Here is a 13217-nt window from a genome sequence, read left to right on the forward strand (position 1 = left end):
TAACATAGAAAAAACCTTTGAAAAATTTGAAAAAATATCAGGTTTGAGAATAAATAAAGACAAAACCTTTATTTTGCTGTTAGGCCCCCTCTCCGAAGAAAACGTTAGAATGCCTTTTGGTAAAGTAGTAGAAGTCATTAAAATATTGGGTATAACTTTTTCATTGGATGTGGAGGTACAGGAAAGGATAAATTATAAAGAGATCTTAAGCAAAATTAAAAATTTGTTGAATTGGTGGAAACAGAGAGATCTCACTCTAATGGGAAAAATTCAATTGTTGAAAACATTTGCACTCTCGAAAATAATTTTTGTATCGTCACTCACCCCAGTACCACCTTGGGTTTTTCATGATATTGAAACGTTAATGTTTGAATTTTTATGGAATGGGAAAGACAAAATAAAAAGGAACATTATGTGCATGGATTACGAAAAAGGAGGGCTTAGAATGATAGATTTTAACTTATTTGTATTTGCACAAAGGATTATGTGGTTAAAGAGACTCATACTCGGAGATTCGAAAATAGGATGGAAACGATTTTTTATAAATAGGACACGTGATTTTGGAGGCTTACTAATACTTTTTAGTAACATATCTTTAAATTTGTGCAGATTGTCCCTACCAAGCTTTTACATAAGTATGTTGGAAATATGGGGTGCTACGAAAGAAATATTGCTTAAAAAGGAAACGTCAAAAAGAAATGAGATATTCTTTAATAATAAATTTATACGTTTGGACGGAAATATGCTATTTGAAGAAAGCTTATTTCTTAGAAATATTTATAAAATACATCATTTAGTTGATGACAGGGGTAATTTTAAATCATCTAGAGCCTTCCAGAGGATGGGATTAAAAGAAGATGAGATAGAATATCTCCACACAGTATATAAAAATATTCCAGTAACGTGGAAATGTCTCTTGAAGAAAACAGACACATGCAGGGACACAGCTTTAAATTTCGAATTTATGTTTCATGGAAATGTGAACACAATAGCTAATGTTACATCAAAGAAAATCTATGAAGCTTTGTTAAACATGAAATCTGAGAGGTCATGCGCTGTTAAAAACATTGAAAGAATATATGACTTTTCTGAAAAAGATACTGATACAATATTTTTAAGACCCAGGGTAGCTACCTTAAATAGCAAGTTAAGGGAGTTTCAATTTAAATTGCTGTATGAACTTGTATATACTAAAAAACATTTGTTTAGATTTAAATTATCAACACATAATCTATGTTCGTTCTGTGGCAAATGTGAAGAGACATATGAGCACATATTCTTCACCTGCGAATACATAAAAACTTTATGGAAAGACTGTGGTTGTTTATTTAAATTACGTCAAATAGAAAATGTTAATTGGAAGGATATTCATATTGGAGTTAAGGTTTTTGATATAGGGACGGAACAATTACTAAATCATATTATCCAAGGCTCCACATTAACTTTTTTTGGTGGTGGCCCGTTCGGGCCACCAAAACCTTCAAATAATATTTTTTGGTGGCCCATTAGTAAAGTTTGGTGGCCCGAAAAATATAAAGAAAAACATTAATTAAAAATGAATAAAACAAACTGAAATATTCTGCAGTCACTACCACGTACCACTATTCTTTGCACATCTTGTATGCAAATCGTGCTTGCTGTTATTTTACTTTACTTATTTTGTGGTAATGTATAAATTGTTCTATCATTGTGAATATGAAATGATTGAAAGAGAATAAAAGAACTCATAATGGTTAAGTAAAGAAATAGTGCATATAGCAAACTCAGATTGATTTACAAAACAATGATTTTTTCCTTTCTTCCTTTTTGATCGTAAAACCTAGATTATGCAGGCCCCAAATCCAGTTTATTTTCCAGCATTTTATAGCAGGAGAAAATCACAGAAAATATGCTGCAGAATTAGAACAATGTATAAAAGGGGGAAATAAACAAGAATAATTTTAAGAATAGTATATTGAAAAAAGAAACAAAAAAAATTGTAAAAATGAATAAGTAAAATTAGACAAATAAAAAAAGAAGTAAGAAAAAACAAAGAACAGGAAAAAATTGTGAAAAAAACAAAACAAAATGTAAGAAAAATGAATAAGACAAAATAATCAGAAAAAATGGGGAAAATTATTATTATTATTATTCAGTAGAAACATGTTCTTTAATCAGGCATATTCAATGGGAAGGGGTATATATAGTTTAATCACTGTAAAAAAAATGACAAAAAATAAGAAAACGGCAAAAGTTTTCTGAAAAAAAACAGTGAGAAAATTCCTTCCCTATATTTGACAAAATGATGGAAAAATTCACATTTCACATCAATAAAATGCCTTCCCAAAGTATTTACTTCCTTAAGAGTGGTTTAAGAAGTAATTTATAAACAAGAAAGAAAGAAGCTGTCTATTCAAGACAGCCTCGAAAATAAACCAAATATCAACATACATACAAATGCACATGTGGGACTGTGATGTACTCACCTATGTGTATTACTGCATTTGGAAATCGGTCTTTTTGAGTCAAAAGAGAGGTCATAATTCCTCCTTTTAATGCTTGCAAATTATCAGGTTTCAGTAATATGGACTGTAGAAGGGCATTTCATTAGTGTAAAATGTAACTTTGACGTAGATTTTCAAAGTTCTGGGGAAGATTTCTTAGCAGTAACATTTCGCATCGCAGCTCCCTGAGTCTAGGCCTACATACTGTCATGACTATGCAATCTTTGTGTGTGTGTGTATTTGTGTGTAGATTAACAAAAAAGGCGCATGACGAATTGACTTGCAATTTGAACTGTAGAAAGTTGATAAATGCATGCAAAATCGGGAGAAAAATTGCGCTACTTTGAAAATAATTGGTTGCCCGATTCGGGCCACCAAAACTTAACATTTTTTCAATAATGGTTGCCCGAGATGAATTTTTGGTGGCCCCGGGCCACCGGGCCACCGCTAATGTCGAGCCTTGTATTATCTTTCTAATTAAATTTATGATCTTTGAGCATAGTAAGGCTAAAAGAAGACCCCCAACCCCTCAAGAGATAAGGAAAAAGATATTGGAAAATGAAAAGGAGGAAAAAAGAATAGCAGAGGCACGTGGAAAATTATCCGGTCACCTGAGGAAGTGGGACAACTTTCACACTTCACGATGACGAGGCACTCGGAATCCATTTGTTTTTAATTAATGCATGATATGCACTTATTTTCATGACAGCTGCCTTAACACTTATGCGGACAGATGAAATGCATTTGATCTGGTGGAGGTATGTGTGTGTGTGAGGGTGTGTGTGCGGGTGTGTGTGTGTGTGTGTGTGTAAGGGTGTGTGGGCAGGGGGTGTTTGTGCGTGAATCGGTTTTGAGTGTGATGGGGGTGGGATGTGAGTGTGCGGGAAGGTCCGAAGATTTTCAATAGTAATTCTTCTCTCATAAATCCCATATTTTAATAAACTTACAGGTTTCTTTACAGAGTTTTCTTTGTGATAAATGGTAAATAATTTGATTTTAGGTTGTACTTTTTTTTTCGCTTCAATTAACATATGTATTATGTATATATATAAAATGTAAGAGAAAAGAATGTACATCAGACACAACAAATTGAATTGATTTAGAATTTATTTATGACATTGTTTAAACTCATTTTTGTTAAGAATTGTTAAATGTAACCATAATATTTGTAAGTTCAAATCAAACTTTGTAATGAACGTTATATTTTACTATGTTCAATTGTGTTTTATGAGAGAAGAGAATAAAAGATTACTAAAAAAAAAAAAATAAATAAAGGGATTTGCAATGCGATTCCCCCCGTCGGGGCTTTTCAATTTTTGTCTTTAATGAATAAAAATTTTGAAAATTAACGTGACCACAATGCAAATTTATATTCCCTCTTGGCATTAATTGCCAAAAAACAGAGAAAAATGAAGTTAAAAGGAACAAAAACAGTGACTTACACTTACCTCGGCTGTCGCGCAAATTCACTTCCCCGTTTTATCCGATCTTAAGTACATAAACATATGGCCATTGAGTCCCCTGTACAGATCGCGCTAGAACTTCGGTCTCTGTATTTGGTGAGAGAAGCCAACGAAGTTCAGCTGAACAACCAACAAAACAGAGACCGAAGCTTTTGGTCTATGTTTGACCCCACGATTGACCATTGACCAGTCTTTCAAAACCAACTTTATTTTTGAAAATCTGTGTTTTTAATACCCTTAACGAGTGCTCATGTACATGTGGCTTCCGTCCAAAACGGAAAAAAACACCCCTTTTTTTTGGTCATGCATGTGTACAGCAATATTTGGCTGCCCCTCCTCCCGCCCACCCCCCTCCCGGATTATTGGTTCTGCTGAACTCGGCTCCACTTACCAGGGACTAGCCAGAGGCTCCTATAGTCCTAGAGAGTAAAAATAATGCACTAACGTGTGCTTACTCTCCATGGAGCCAGGAATTGCTTCCCATTCATAAGCGTGTACCGCAAAAAACACCTGAAATTTTCGCCCCCAAGATTTTTCTACTTTCTAAAAGATCTAGCCCTAAATCATGTTAATGGGATACATTTTCATTTCTAACATTTATATGACATTGATTTCATTTGCGATAATAAATGTCGGAAATGAAGCCTCTTGTTTTTGTGCACATAGTTTTGTAGAGATTTTTACTGGCAGTTTTCATCTGGGCACTTGACAAGCATGAACTAGTACAATGATACATGTTTATACCTAAAATAAAATTGTCTTTTGCATCACAAGGACCCTGTATGTACATGTAATTATCTTCAAATTATTTGTATTTGAGTATTAATTCTAATTTGTCCAATCTTTATAGTAAAGTTAAAATATGGACCAATTTTAGAAAAAAAATCAAAATTTGCTCCAGAATCCATAGTGTCAAATCTCATACAACAATGGGCATCAACTCCTAATGCATCGATTTTACTATTGTTCTTTTACCAACAGCTTCAGATGAATTAGAGACAGTAATAAAAGAAGCCAAAAATGAGGGAGGAACCATAAGAGTAATCAAAGTGGTAATTGAAGAAGGTTAGTATGAATATAAAACAATGATAGGTAAAGTAGATGGTATTATTACATCTATTTAGGCAGCAATACAGCATTTTCCATGATTTAATAGCATTATTGATGGTACATATCCCTGATTTCTTTGTTGCTGTCTTTTGTTTAGGTATCTTTGACAACCTATATCATGTCCCTGGAAATAGTGTTGTCTAAAATGGCATTGAACACATACACTCTGTACATTGCATCCACAAGAGTTGAATAGCCATTATGATTATGGTAGTGGAAAAGTTTAACGTACTATACTGGCAATAATGTTCATTCTTTCTAAATTTCTGAAGGTTAAATGGAATCTACCTGCATGAAGGAGGAGTTTCCTGTAACCCTATCCTGTATGTTGCCAGAGTTTAAATGAAAAGGAGTTATTTTTTTCTAAAATAATTGTTCATCTTTGAGACACACTTGGCTATTTAATAATATTCTTTGAGGCGAATTTGTGATATTTTTTTTTTATTGATTTTGTTTCTCACCCCAAGATGACACTATTAACACAGCAGTCAAGTGGAGTAATTATGATTTACAAAAAACTGGATAAATATGACCCTGCCCATACATGATTCAATAATGAATTGACCTTACATTAAAAAAGAAAAAAACTTCAAGCAAGAAAATTTAGTTCTATTTCCATTACTTCCAGCTGGTTGATTAAATTGCGAAAGTATTCTAAGGAAATTTGGTATTCTGGTAATTTTTCACCATTCTTGGTGACACTGAATTTCTCAAGTATTTCTTGTTTTCTCCAGTCCACCAATCTCTGCAAAATAAAATCACTGACCAGTGTATACCTAGGGTTGCAAAATTCCGGGGAATTTTCGCGCTGGAAACTTTCCTTTGGAATAAACAGGAATTTATTGGGAATTTCGGCAATTTTCAGGAATTTTGAAGAATTGTTGGGAATTTTCAAGAAATGTTGGGAATTTTCAAAAAGTTGCAATTTTCTGTTATTCACATACAGGAGTTGAAAGGATAGAACTGGCAGATGATGCTTGATTGTGCTTTGTCAGCAAGTTTCAAGCAAAATATAATGCTAAGACAGACAAGGCAAAATTTCAATGAATATTTCATATAAAAGTTGATTTACTGTATTACTGGTTGAATGGTATGTGCGATGGCTGTACTATACTGCAAATGCTTTACACATACATTGTTCATGGATTGATGCCTCTTGGCTATTCTGATCTTTTTGCAGGTGAGAATCATTATTAATAAGAATTATGACATTATTGTTGTTATTAGCATTATATCATTATTATTATAAACCCCTCAAAAAAAGTTCTGCAACTCAAGTTTGAGTGCTAATAAATTTCTTAGTGTGCCATCATCATGTACGTGGTATGATTGGAAAGTATGATTATTCCTCTTTACGATCATGTGTCATTTGTAATGCTAGTGTTATGAAATACACAGACATGATAAATGTACAGCAATGTAAAAAATGAAATGTTGCAAAATTCGTTGCCATGTCACATTTGAGTTCTGCAACTCAAACTGCAAGTTTGAGTGCTAATAAATTTCTTAGTGTGCCATCATCATGTTTAAAAGTGATATCTTTAGAAAGCATGATTATTCTTCTTTACAATCATGTGTCATTTATAATGCTAGTGTTATCATGAAATACACAGACATGATAATATGCAGCAATGTTAGAAATGTGTCGTTTCCAATTAGCGAATTTCCAATTGTTTTGAGGATGGACCAAGTGCATTCACAGTCACCTGCATGGTGGAAATTCTATAGAAATGGAGACTCTTGTTAGAAATCAATGCATTTTGCAACATTTCACTTCCGACTTTTCTCAATGTTCAGGGTGATTACATAATCACAGCAAATGGCATGTCATTGTAAAGAGGAATAATTCAGCTTTCAATGATACCAGTTTCATCTTTTATACTTCATTAACCAAAAAGATATCATCCCCAAACTGAGTTGCAATTTTTTTTTGAGTGGTTTATCATCATTACTTTATTTCTCATTTATTTCTGCAAAGCAGAAGTGAGAACTTGGTGCTGTTTGCAGCGTTAATTTGATGAGTATAAGTACAGTTTTCTGGTTCAAGCTTAAGGTTAATTTCAGTTCAATTAACCCTCTTAGAAATACACATTTTGTTCATTATTTTCAAAATACTAGATCAAATTAAATGAAACTTATGAGATTGTCATTTAATATCTTAAAAGATATGAAATTGATAACAAGTTTCTCAATCTCAATTAAGTCAAAGGTCATTTGAGGTCAACAAACATTGAAGTGAATTTTTTCTCCCTGTGTGAAAAATTATTCATCTTGATTGTTTTCAAAGTCAGTCATTGTAATATTGTTTTTTCTCCCCCCCCCCAATTTCAGGGGCGGAGGGGGGGGCATCTCAGAAATAAATTAGCAATTTAACATTTTTCATTCCTGGGCCTGATTTTTCCCATTTAAAGACTCAAAGCCTGTGCCATAGCTGCTGGTGGGATTGGTCTACTGTGCAAACCTAGTCTGCAGGCATAGACCCCGATTAAAACTTTGATCGAAAAGTGGGTCTCCATGCAAAGACTAGCACATAAAATCTTGCTGTTTCCTGAGGGAAAGGGCCTTCAGTAGAATCAGTACACAAGGTATGAGTAGCCTGCACATTCAGACCTTTAACTAGACTGAAGGCTTTACACAGCAGACTAAGTGCAAACCCTTCACTCGAGGAAAATGGTCTGAATATGCAGCCCAAGGTTTCTGCCAGTGACTTGTGTACAGAAGGTCCTTTTGTTCAACAGAAAGTTGTATTCATGCTAGTCTTGTGTGAAGTCCCACTTGTGGATCAAAGTTTCAATAAGGGTCTGTGCATGTAGACTACATGTAGGGGCAATGTCCTCTTAACATGTTATTGTATAATAGCAGGTTTTCACATAAAAAACATTGACATTTAAAGAAAAAATAAAAAAAGTGTAATGCAAAGTTTTATTCTTTTCATGTTGAATTGAAAAGCTTCATTTTGTACATAATGCTCCACCATGTTACTGGATACATACATGTACTATAATGTATTGATGTACAGTTTGATGAATATTTTATACCCTGGGCAATTTAAAGAATGAAGAAAAGTATAAATACAAATGGAAAGTATGATATTTGAGGATATCAATTCATAATTTTGTATTTAAAAACAGAATTTATCACTTTTTGTGAAAAAATGAAAATTCCCGACAGCTGAAAATTCCCGAAATTTTCCATGGAAATTTTCCAAAATTTCTGGAAAGTTTCCAACCCTTTGCAACCCTATGAGTACCAATCATCAAAAATATTTTGACTCGGACCTTCCTGAGATAAGTGGCATCATTTGGTGTGATGGTTTTCAAATTCCCTGGAATAAGCATGATATTTTATATTATATTCATTGAAAGAGGTATGTCATACCATCCAACATATTGAACTAAACTAATTGATAGTTGCATGTGATTTAATGGTTGATATTTGGCAGTAGGTCTAATAAAAACCACAGATCTGTGCAGACTTTTTCCATTTGTTCAGTGACATACTATTCACCTGGTCCACCCAATTTCTTTCATCCTAAAGTTTGAATAACAAAGACTTAGGCTATATTTTGTAAGCTTTGAAAAGGTATAAGACCACTGTTGCATCAATAAAATCACTTACCCGTGGCCAGCTTGCACCTATCTCGGGTAGGAAAGAAATCACTGCACATGAAATCATGTCAAACCAACCCAGGGCCACCTATTAGCAAACCTACCCAAAAGCACCTCTAAGGATAGTCTCAGGGTGTCTCAAGGTGTCCATGGACCACCAACATGTTGTAAACCCAAACCTACCTTGAACCCATCTCGGTCCACTTGCAGTAGTTGACAGCATCGACCCCACATGGTGGTGTGAACGTTAGTCAGAAAGAAGCGAGTGAGGATTATGATTTATGAAGTGAAGCTCTATTATTGACACAGATACATAGGCCTGTATTCTGAACTCGGGTTTAAATTAAACTCTGGTTTAAAGTTGTGGTTAGAGCCAATTGGGATAGAAGTCTCTAACAGTACACATTCAATCAATTAACTCATATGAAGCCCAAATTGTCTGGGAATGATTGATAACTGAAGTATTTTGAAGTATTTTTCTTCATTATGAAAGCAAAAGGAAACAAAACAGTAAACATAAGTAATAAACACATAACTTTTGGCTCCACATAATTTTAGTACAGAGTAAGAGTCCCATGGTCTAAGTTAAACCTGACTTAAGAATACTAGCTATATATTCTGCACTTTTTCTAGACCTCTTTCAATCAGACTGAATTTATTGATTTTAATTAAGGGTCTGTGCCTTCAGACTATTGAATTTGAAACTTACCAACTTTCTCTGACCTACATGTACATGTATATGGGAGGAATGAATGTTGTGATGTAAACAGACTCTTTTTTCCAGACCAGGGCTGTTCACAAAACTAATCCACTTAAATCTTGGTTGCAAGATTGTAACTGGTCTTGTTCCTGCCTCGGGTAAGCAATTTCTAGATGTTCATGTTCTAAGGTGAATAGATTCATTTTGAATAAGTGCAAAGTAAGTTAAAGAAACAACTTGCTTGTGTACTTACTCAAACTGGCTTTTTCTGTTCCATATTACAGGAATTGTTTAAACATATTGTATTCAAAGGAAGTTATGAATGTACAGTTCTGTATTCAGAGTCATTTTATTTAGTCATTTTGATTTACTTAATTTATTCTTATTATTTTTGTTTTAACAGAGGAACTGGTGGTAGCAGCAAAACATGATGCAGTTGGCTCATGGGAAGATGATATCCTTTACAGAGTAAAGTGGCAAGGCAGTTCATATAAAATTGCCAGCTCTTCACCCTGGATTGTTTGATAATGTAACCAAAATGTTTCCTTGCTAATTTACTTATTGTTATGATTCAGAATTATTATTAATATCTTTTTCAAGAATGTTATTCTTTAATGTTGCCCCAAGGGATTATATTACAGATGAACATGATGGATTTTTTTTAATGAATGAACTTGAAATACAATTACAGCAGAATTTCATTCATGATGTTTAATGTTATTCCAATGATGTCTATTTCAAAGGGGTAGGACAGGCTGAAAATGATGTGATTAGACCAGATAAAGAAAAATCAAATAAAAACTGAAAATTTGATCAAAATTGAACAAGGTATAACAAAGTTGTGACATTTAAAGATTTGCATTATTTTGGTAATTTACAGTTCTATACATGCGTTCATGAATATTCAGTGAGAAAATTGATGATGTCATATCCCCACTTGTTCTTTTCTATTTTATTATGCGCAATTATGTTTATTCATATTTTGTCCTCTAAAAGTAAGAAAATTGAATTGACAACTGATTGAAAGCATTAGATATCCATTGCTGCAACTTACATGTGTATCTTATTATAAGGGTAAGGGAGACATATACATAATGTGAAATAATTATGATTTTATGTAAAGTGGGGATATAACATCATCAGCTCATTTAATGAATATTCACGACAAACTGACATTTTCACAAAATATTTCTTAAATTTGAATTCATTAACTTTGTTATTTGTGATAAGATTTAATGGAATTTTCAGCATTTTGCTCGGTGAAGTTTCATTTAGTTTAATTTCCATTTAGTATTATAGTAGTTTTTAAAGTACTTGTTCATCTGTTGTGAAATTTACTCTTAACTTTATTCTCAGGGGTATTTGTAAAGTACATGTAATAGTGTTACTTTTGTTTACTGAGGGCTATTTACATATTGGTGTTGGTACATAAAAGCAAGCAAAACATTAAATATTGACTGTCTTTGTATTTTCCTTGACAATAATGTTACATTTTGATGTATTAGTACCACCATTGCTTGAGGAAAAGAGTCCTTGCTACATCTTTTACCGGAAGGACACTAAAGATGCTCAGGGATATAAGTGGATTTTCATCCCATTTGTCCCAGATGACAGTCCGGTAAGTGCCAATAATAATCTTATTACCATCTTCATAATACTGTAAAGCGACCATGAAAAAAAGCAAGAAAAAGAAAACAAAAGAAACTAGAGAGTCTTTAACAAGAACAAAATAAGATGAAAAGTTACATGTGCATTAAAAGTAAAATTGATGTTGGTTGCTACATAACAAATAAAAGGTCTTAAATAAAAGTTGTGTACCACAAAATGGCTTAGTCTTGTGATGAACAATCGATTTATGTCTTACCTTGAACTAGGCTTATACAAGATTGATAATGATATGCTCAGGTTTTGGATCAAAGACCGAATTGGCTTGTTCAAGCAATTACTAAAATGCACTAAACACATCAAATTTAAACTTGATTCATGTTCAGTTCAATTCAATGTTTTATTCAATTCCAATGAAGATCAATACAAAGTATAGAATAGAGTTATTCAATGTACGGTAATAAGGCAAGAAAATGTAAGATAAAACAAGAGAATAAACAGATACAAATGTCAATGGAAAGATACTATATTATTGGAACTGGGTGGTCATAAAAACCTACTAAGGTTTTTCAAGAAAACCACCCTTATGTAAATAAAAAAAAGTCACATGAAAATTGCAAATGTAGTATAAATGCTAATGGAAAATTCAATAATTGAGATCATTTAATGTTATGCTGTATTCTCTTCTACTAATGCAACTCCAATGAAACCCATTACTGCTACTGCTATTTCTATATTATAATGCCAGGTTCGTCAAAAAATGTTGAGTGCAAGTACAAAGGCATCAATGAAGACATTTTTTGGAGGAACTACTGTCATAGATGATGAACAAGCATGCACAAAAAAGGTAAAACTTATTATTGATTGCATTTTTGTCTCACCTGCCTAGCAGAGCGAGAACTATAGGCGCCGCTTTTCTGACGATGGCGTCTTCAACATTGAAATCTTAATCAAGGTTAAGTTTTTCTAAATGTCATCATAACTTAGAAAAATATATGGACCTAGTTCATGAAATTAGGACATAAGGGTAATCAAGTATTACTGAATATCCTGCCTGAGTTTCAGTTCACATGACCAAGGTCAAAGGTCATTTAGGGTCAATGAACTTAGACCATGTTGAGGGAATCAATAACGAAATCTTAACCAAGGTTAAGTTTTTGAAATGTCATAACTTAGAAAGTTTATGGATCTTGTTCATGAAACATGGACATACGGGTGATAGTGTATCGCTAAAGATCCTGCTTAGGTTTCAGGTCACATGACCAAAGTCAAAGGTCACCTAGGGTCAACAAACTTTGGCCATGTTGGGAGTATTTGTGGAATCGTCACCATAACTTTGAAATTTATGGAACTATTTTGAACATGAAACTTGGACATAAGTGTAACCATGTATCCCTGAACATCCTGTTTCAGGTCATACTACCAAGATCAAAATTCATTTAAAGTCAATGAACTTTGGCCGTGTTGGGTAATTTGTTGAATTGGCATCATGCCAATAGAAAGCGTAATGCAGGCGAGACTGCCAGATGCTTTCAACTTGTCTCTAGGTGCTGCTTTTTGATGGTTGCTGCGTTATCAACATTGAAATCTTCACCAAGGTGAAGTTTTTGAAATGTCATAACTTTATGTAGACCTATCTCTTAAAACCTGGACTTCAGATTAATCAAGTATCAATGAACACTGTGCATGGTGTTTCAGGTCATATTACCAAGGTGAAAGGTCATTTAAGGTCAAATCACATCACAATATGAGTATGTAAAATACAAATAGAAATATTCAAGGACTATTGCATTATTTGTTGTGCAAATCCAATGCTTGTGATTTTTCAGTTGTTTTTCCATGTATGGTTATAAATAAAACTTAAATTTATGATCTAAATATTATGTTTTTATTATTTTTATAGACTTAATGTATTAATCAAGAGCTCTCTTTATCCAATCCGTCAGTCTGAGGTGTCCTTACAAGGTTATCGTGAACATCAGGCAGCAAAAGATGTTGCTGGTCCTTTGACAGAAAGAGAAGAAGAGATATTGCTGGTACAGAAAAATGAAACAAGATCAGATATTGGTGTGCACACCAAGAATCAGACCTTACCAGGCCTTGCCTTCCCAGTAGAGGAAGCAGCCCTTGAGAGAATAAAGGAAGTCTTGGACTCGCGAAACACTTACGTACAGTTGGTAACTATTTCTACTCATATTCATCTTATAAATTGCAATTATTTTAAGCACTATGATTAGTGTTGAATTGC

General features: G+C 33.5%; 1 protein-coding gene across 1 annotated transcript in view; it reads left to right on the plus strand.

Moving 5' to 3' along the window:
• LOC121410216 (twinfilin-1-like) overlaps positions 1 to 13217 on the plus strand; it is a 34237-nt gene that overhangs the window by 842 nt on the left and 20178 nt on the right. The window contains exons 2-6 of the mRNA XM_041602151.1: positions 4928 to 5011; positions 9768 to 9818; positions 10855 to 10982; positions 11718 to 11816; positions 12916 to 13146. Coding sequence (XP_041458085.1) covers positions 4928 to 5011; positions 9768 to 9818; positions 10855 to 10982; positions 11718 to 11816; positions 12916 to 13146 — 593 coding nt within the window. The remainder of the gene's footprint in view (positions 1 to 4927; positions 5012 to 9767; positions 9819 to 10854; positions 10983 to 11717; positions 11817 to 12915; positions 13147 to 13217) is intronic.

Source organism: Lytechinus variegatus, chromosome 3 (genome assembly GCF_018143015.1).
Source record: "Lytechinus variegatus isolate NC3 chromosome 3, Lvar_3.0, whole genome shotgun sequence".
In the NCBI taxonomy this organism is placed as follows: domain Eukaryota; kingdom Metazoa; phylum Echinodermata; class Echinoidea; order Temnopleuroida; family Toxopneustidae; genus Lytechinus; species Lytechinus variegatus.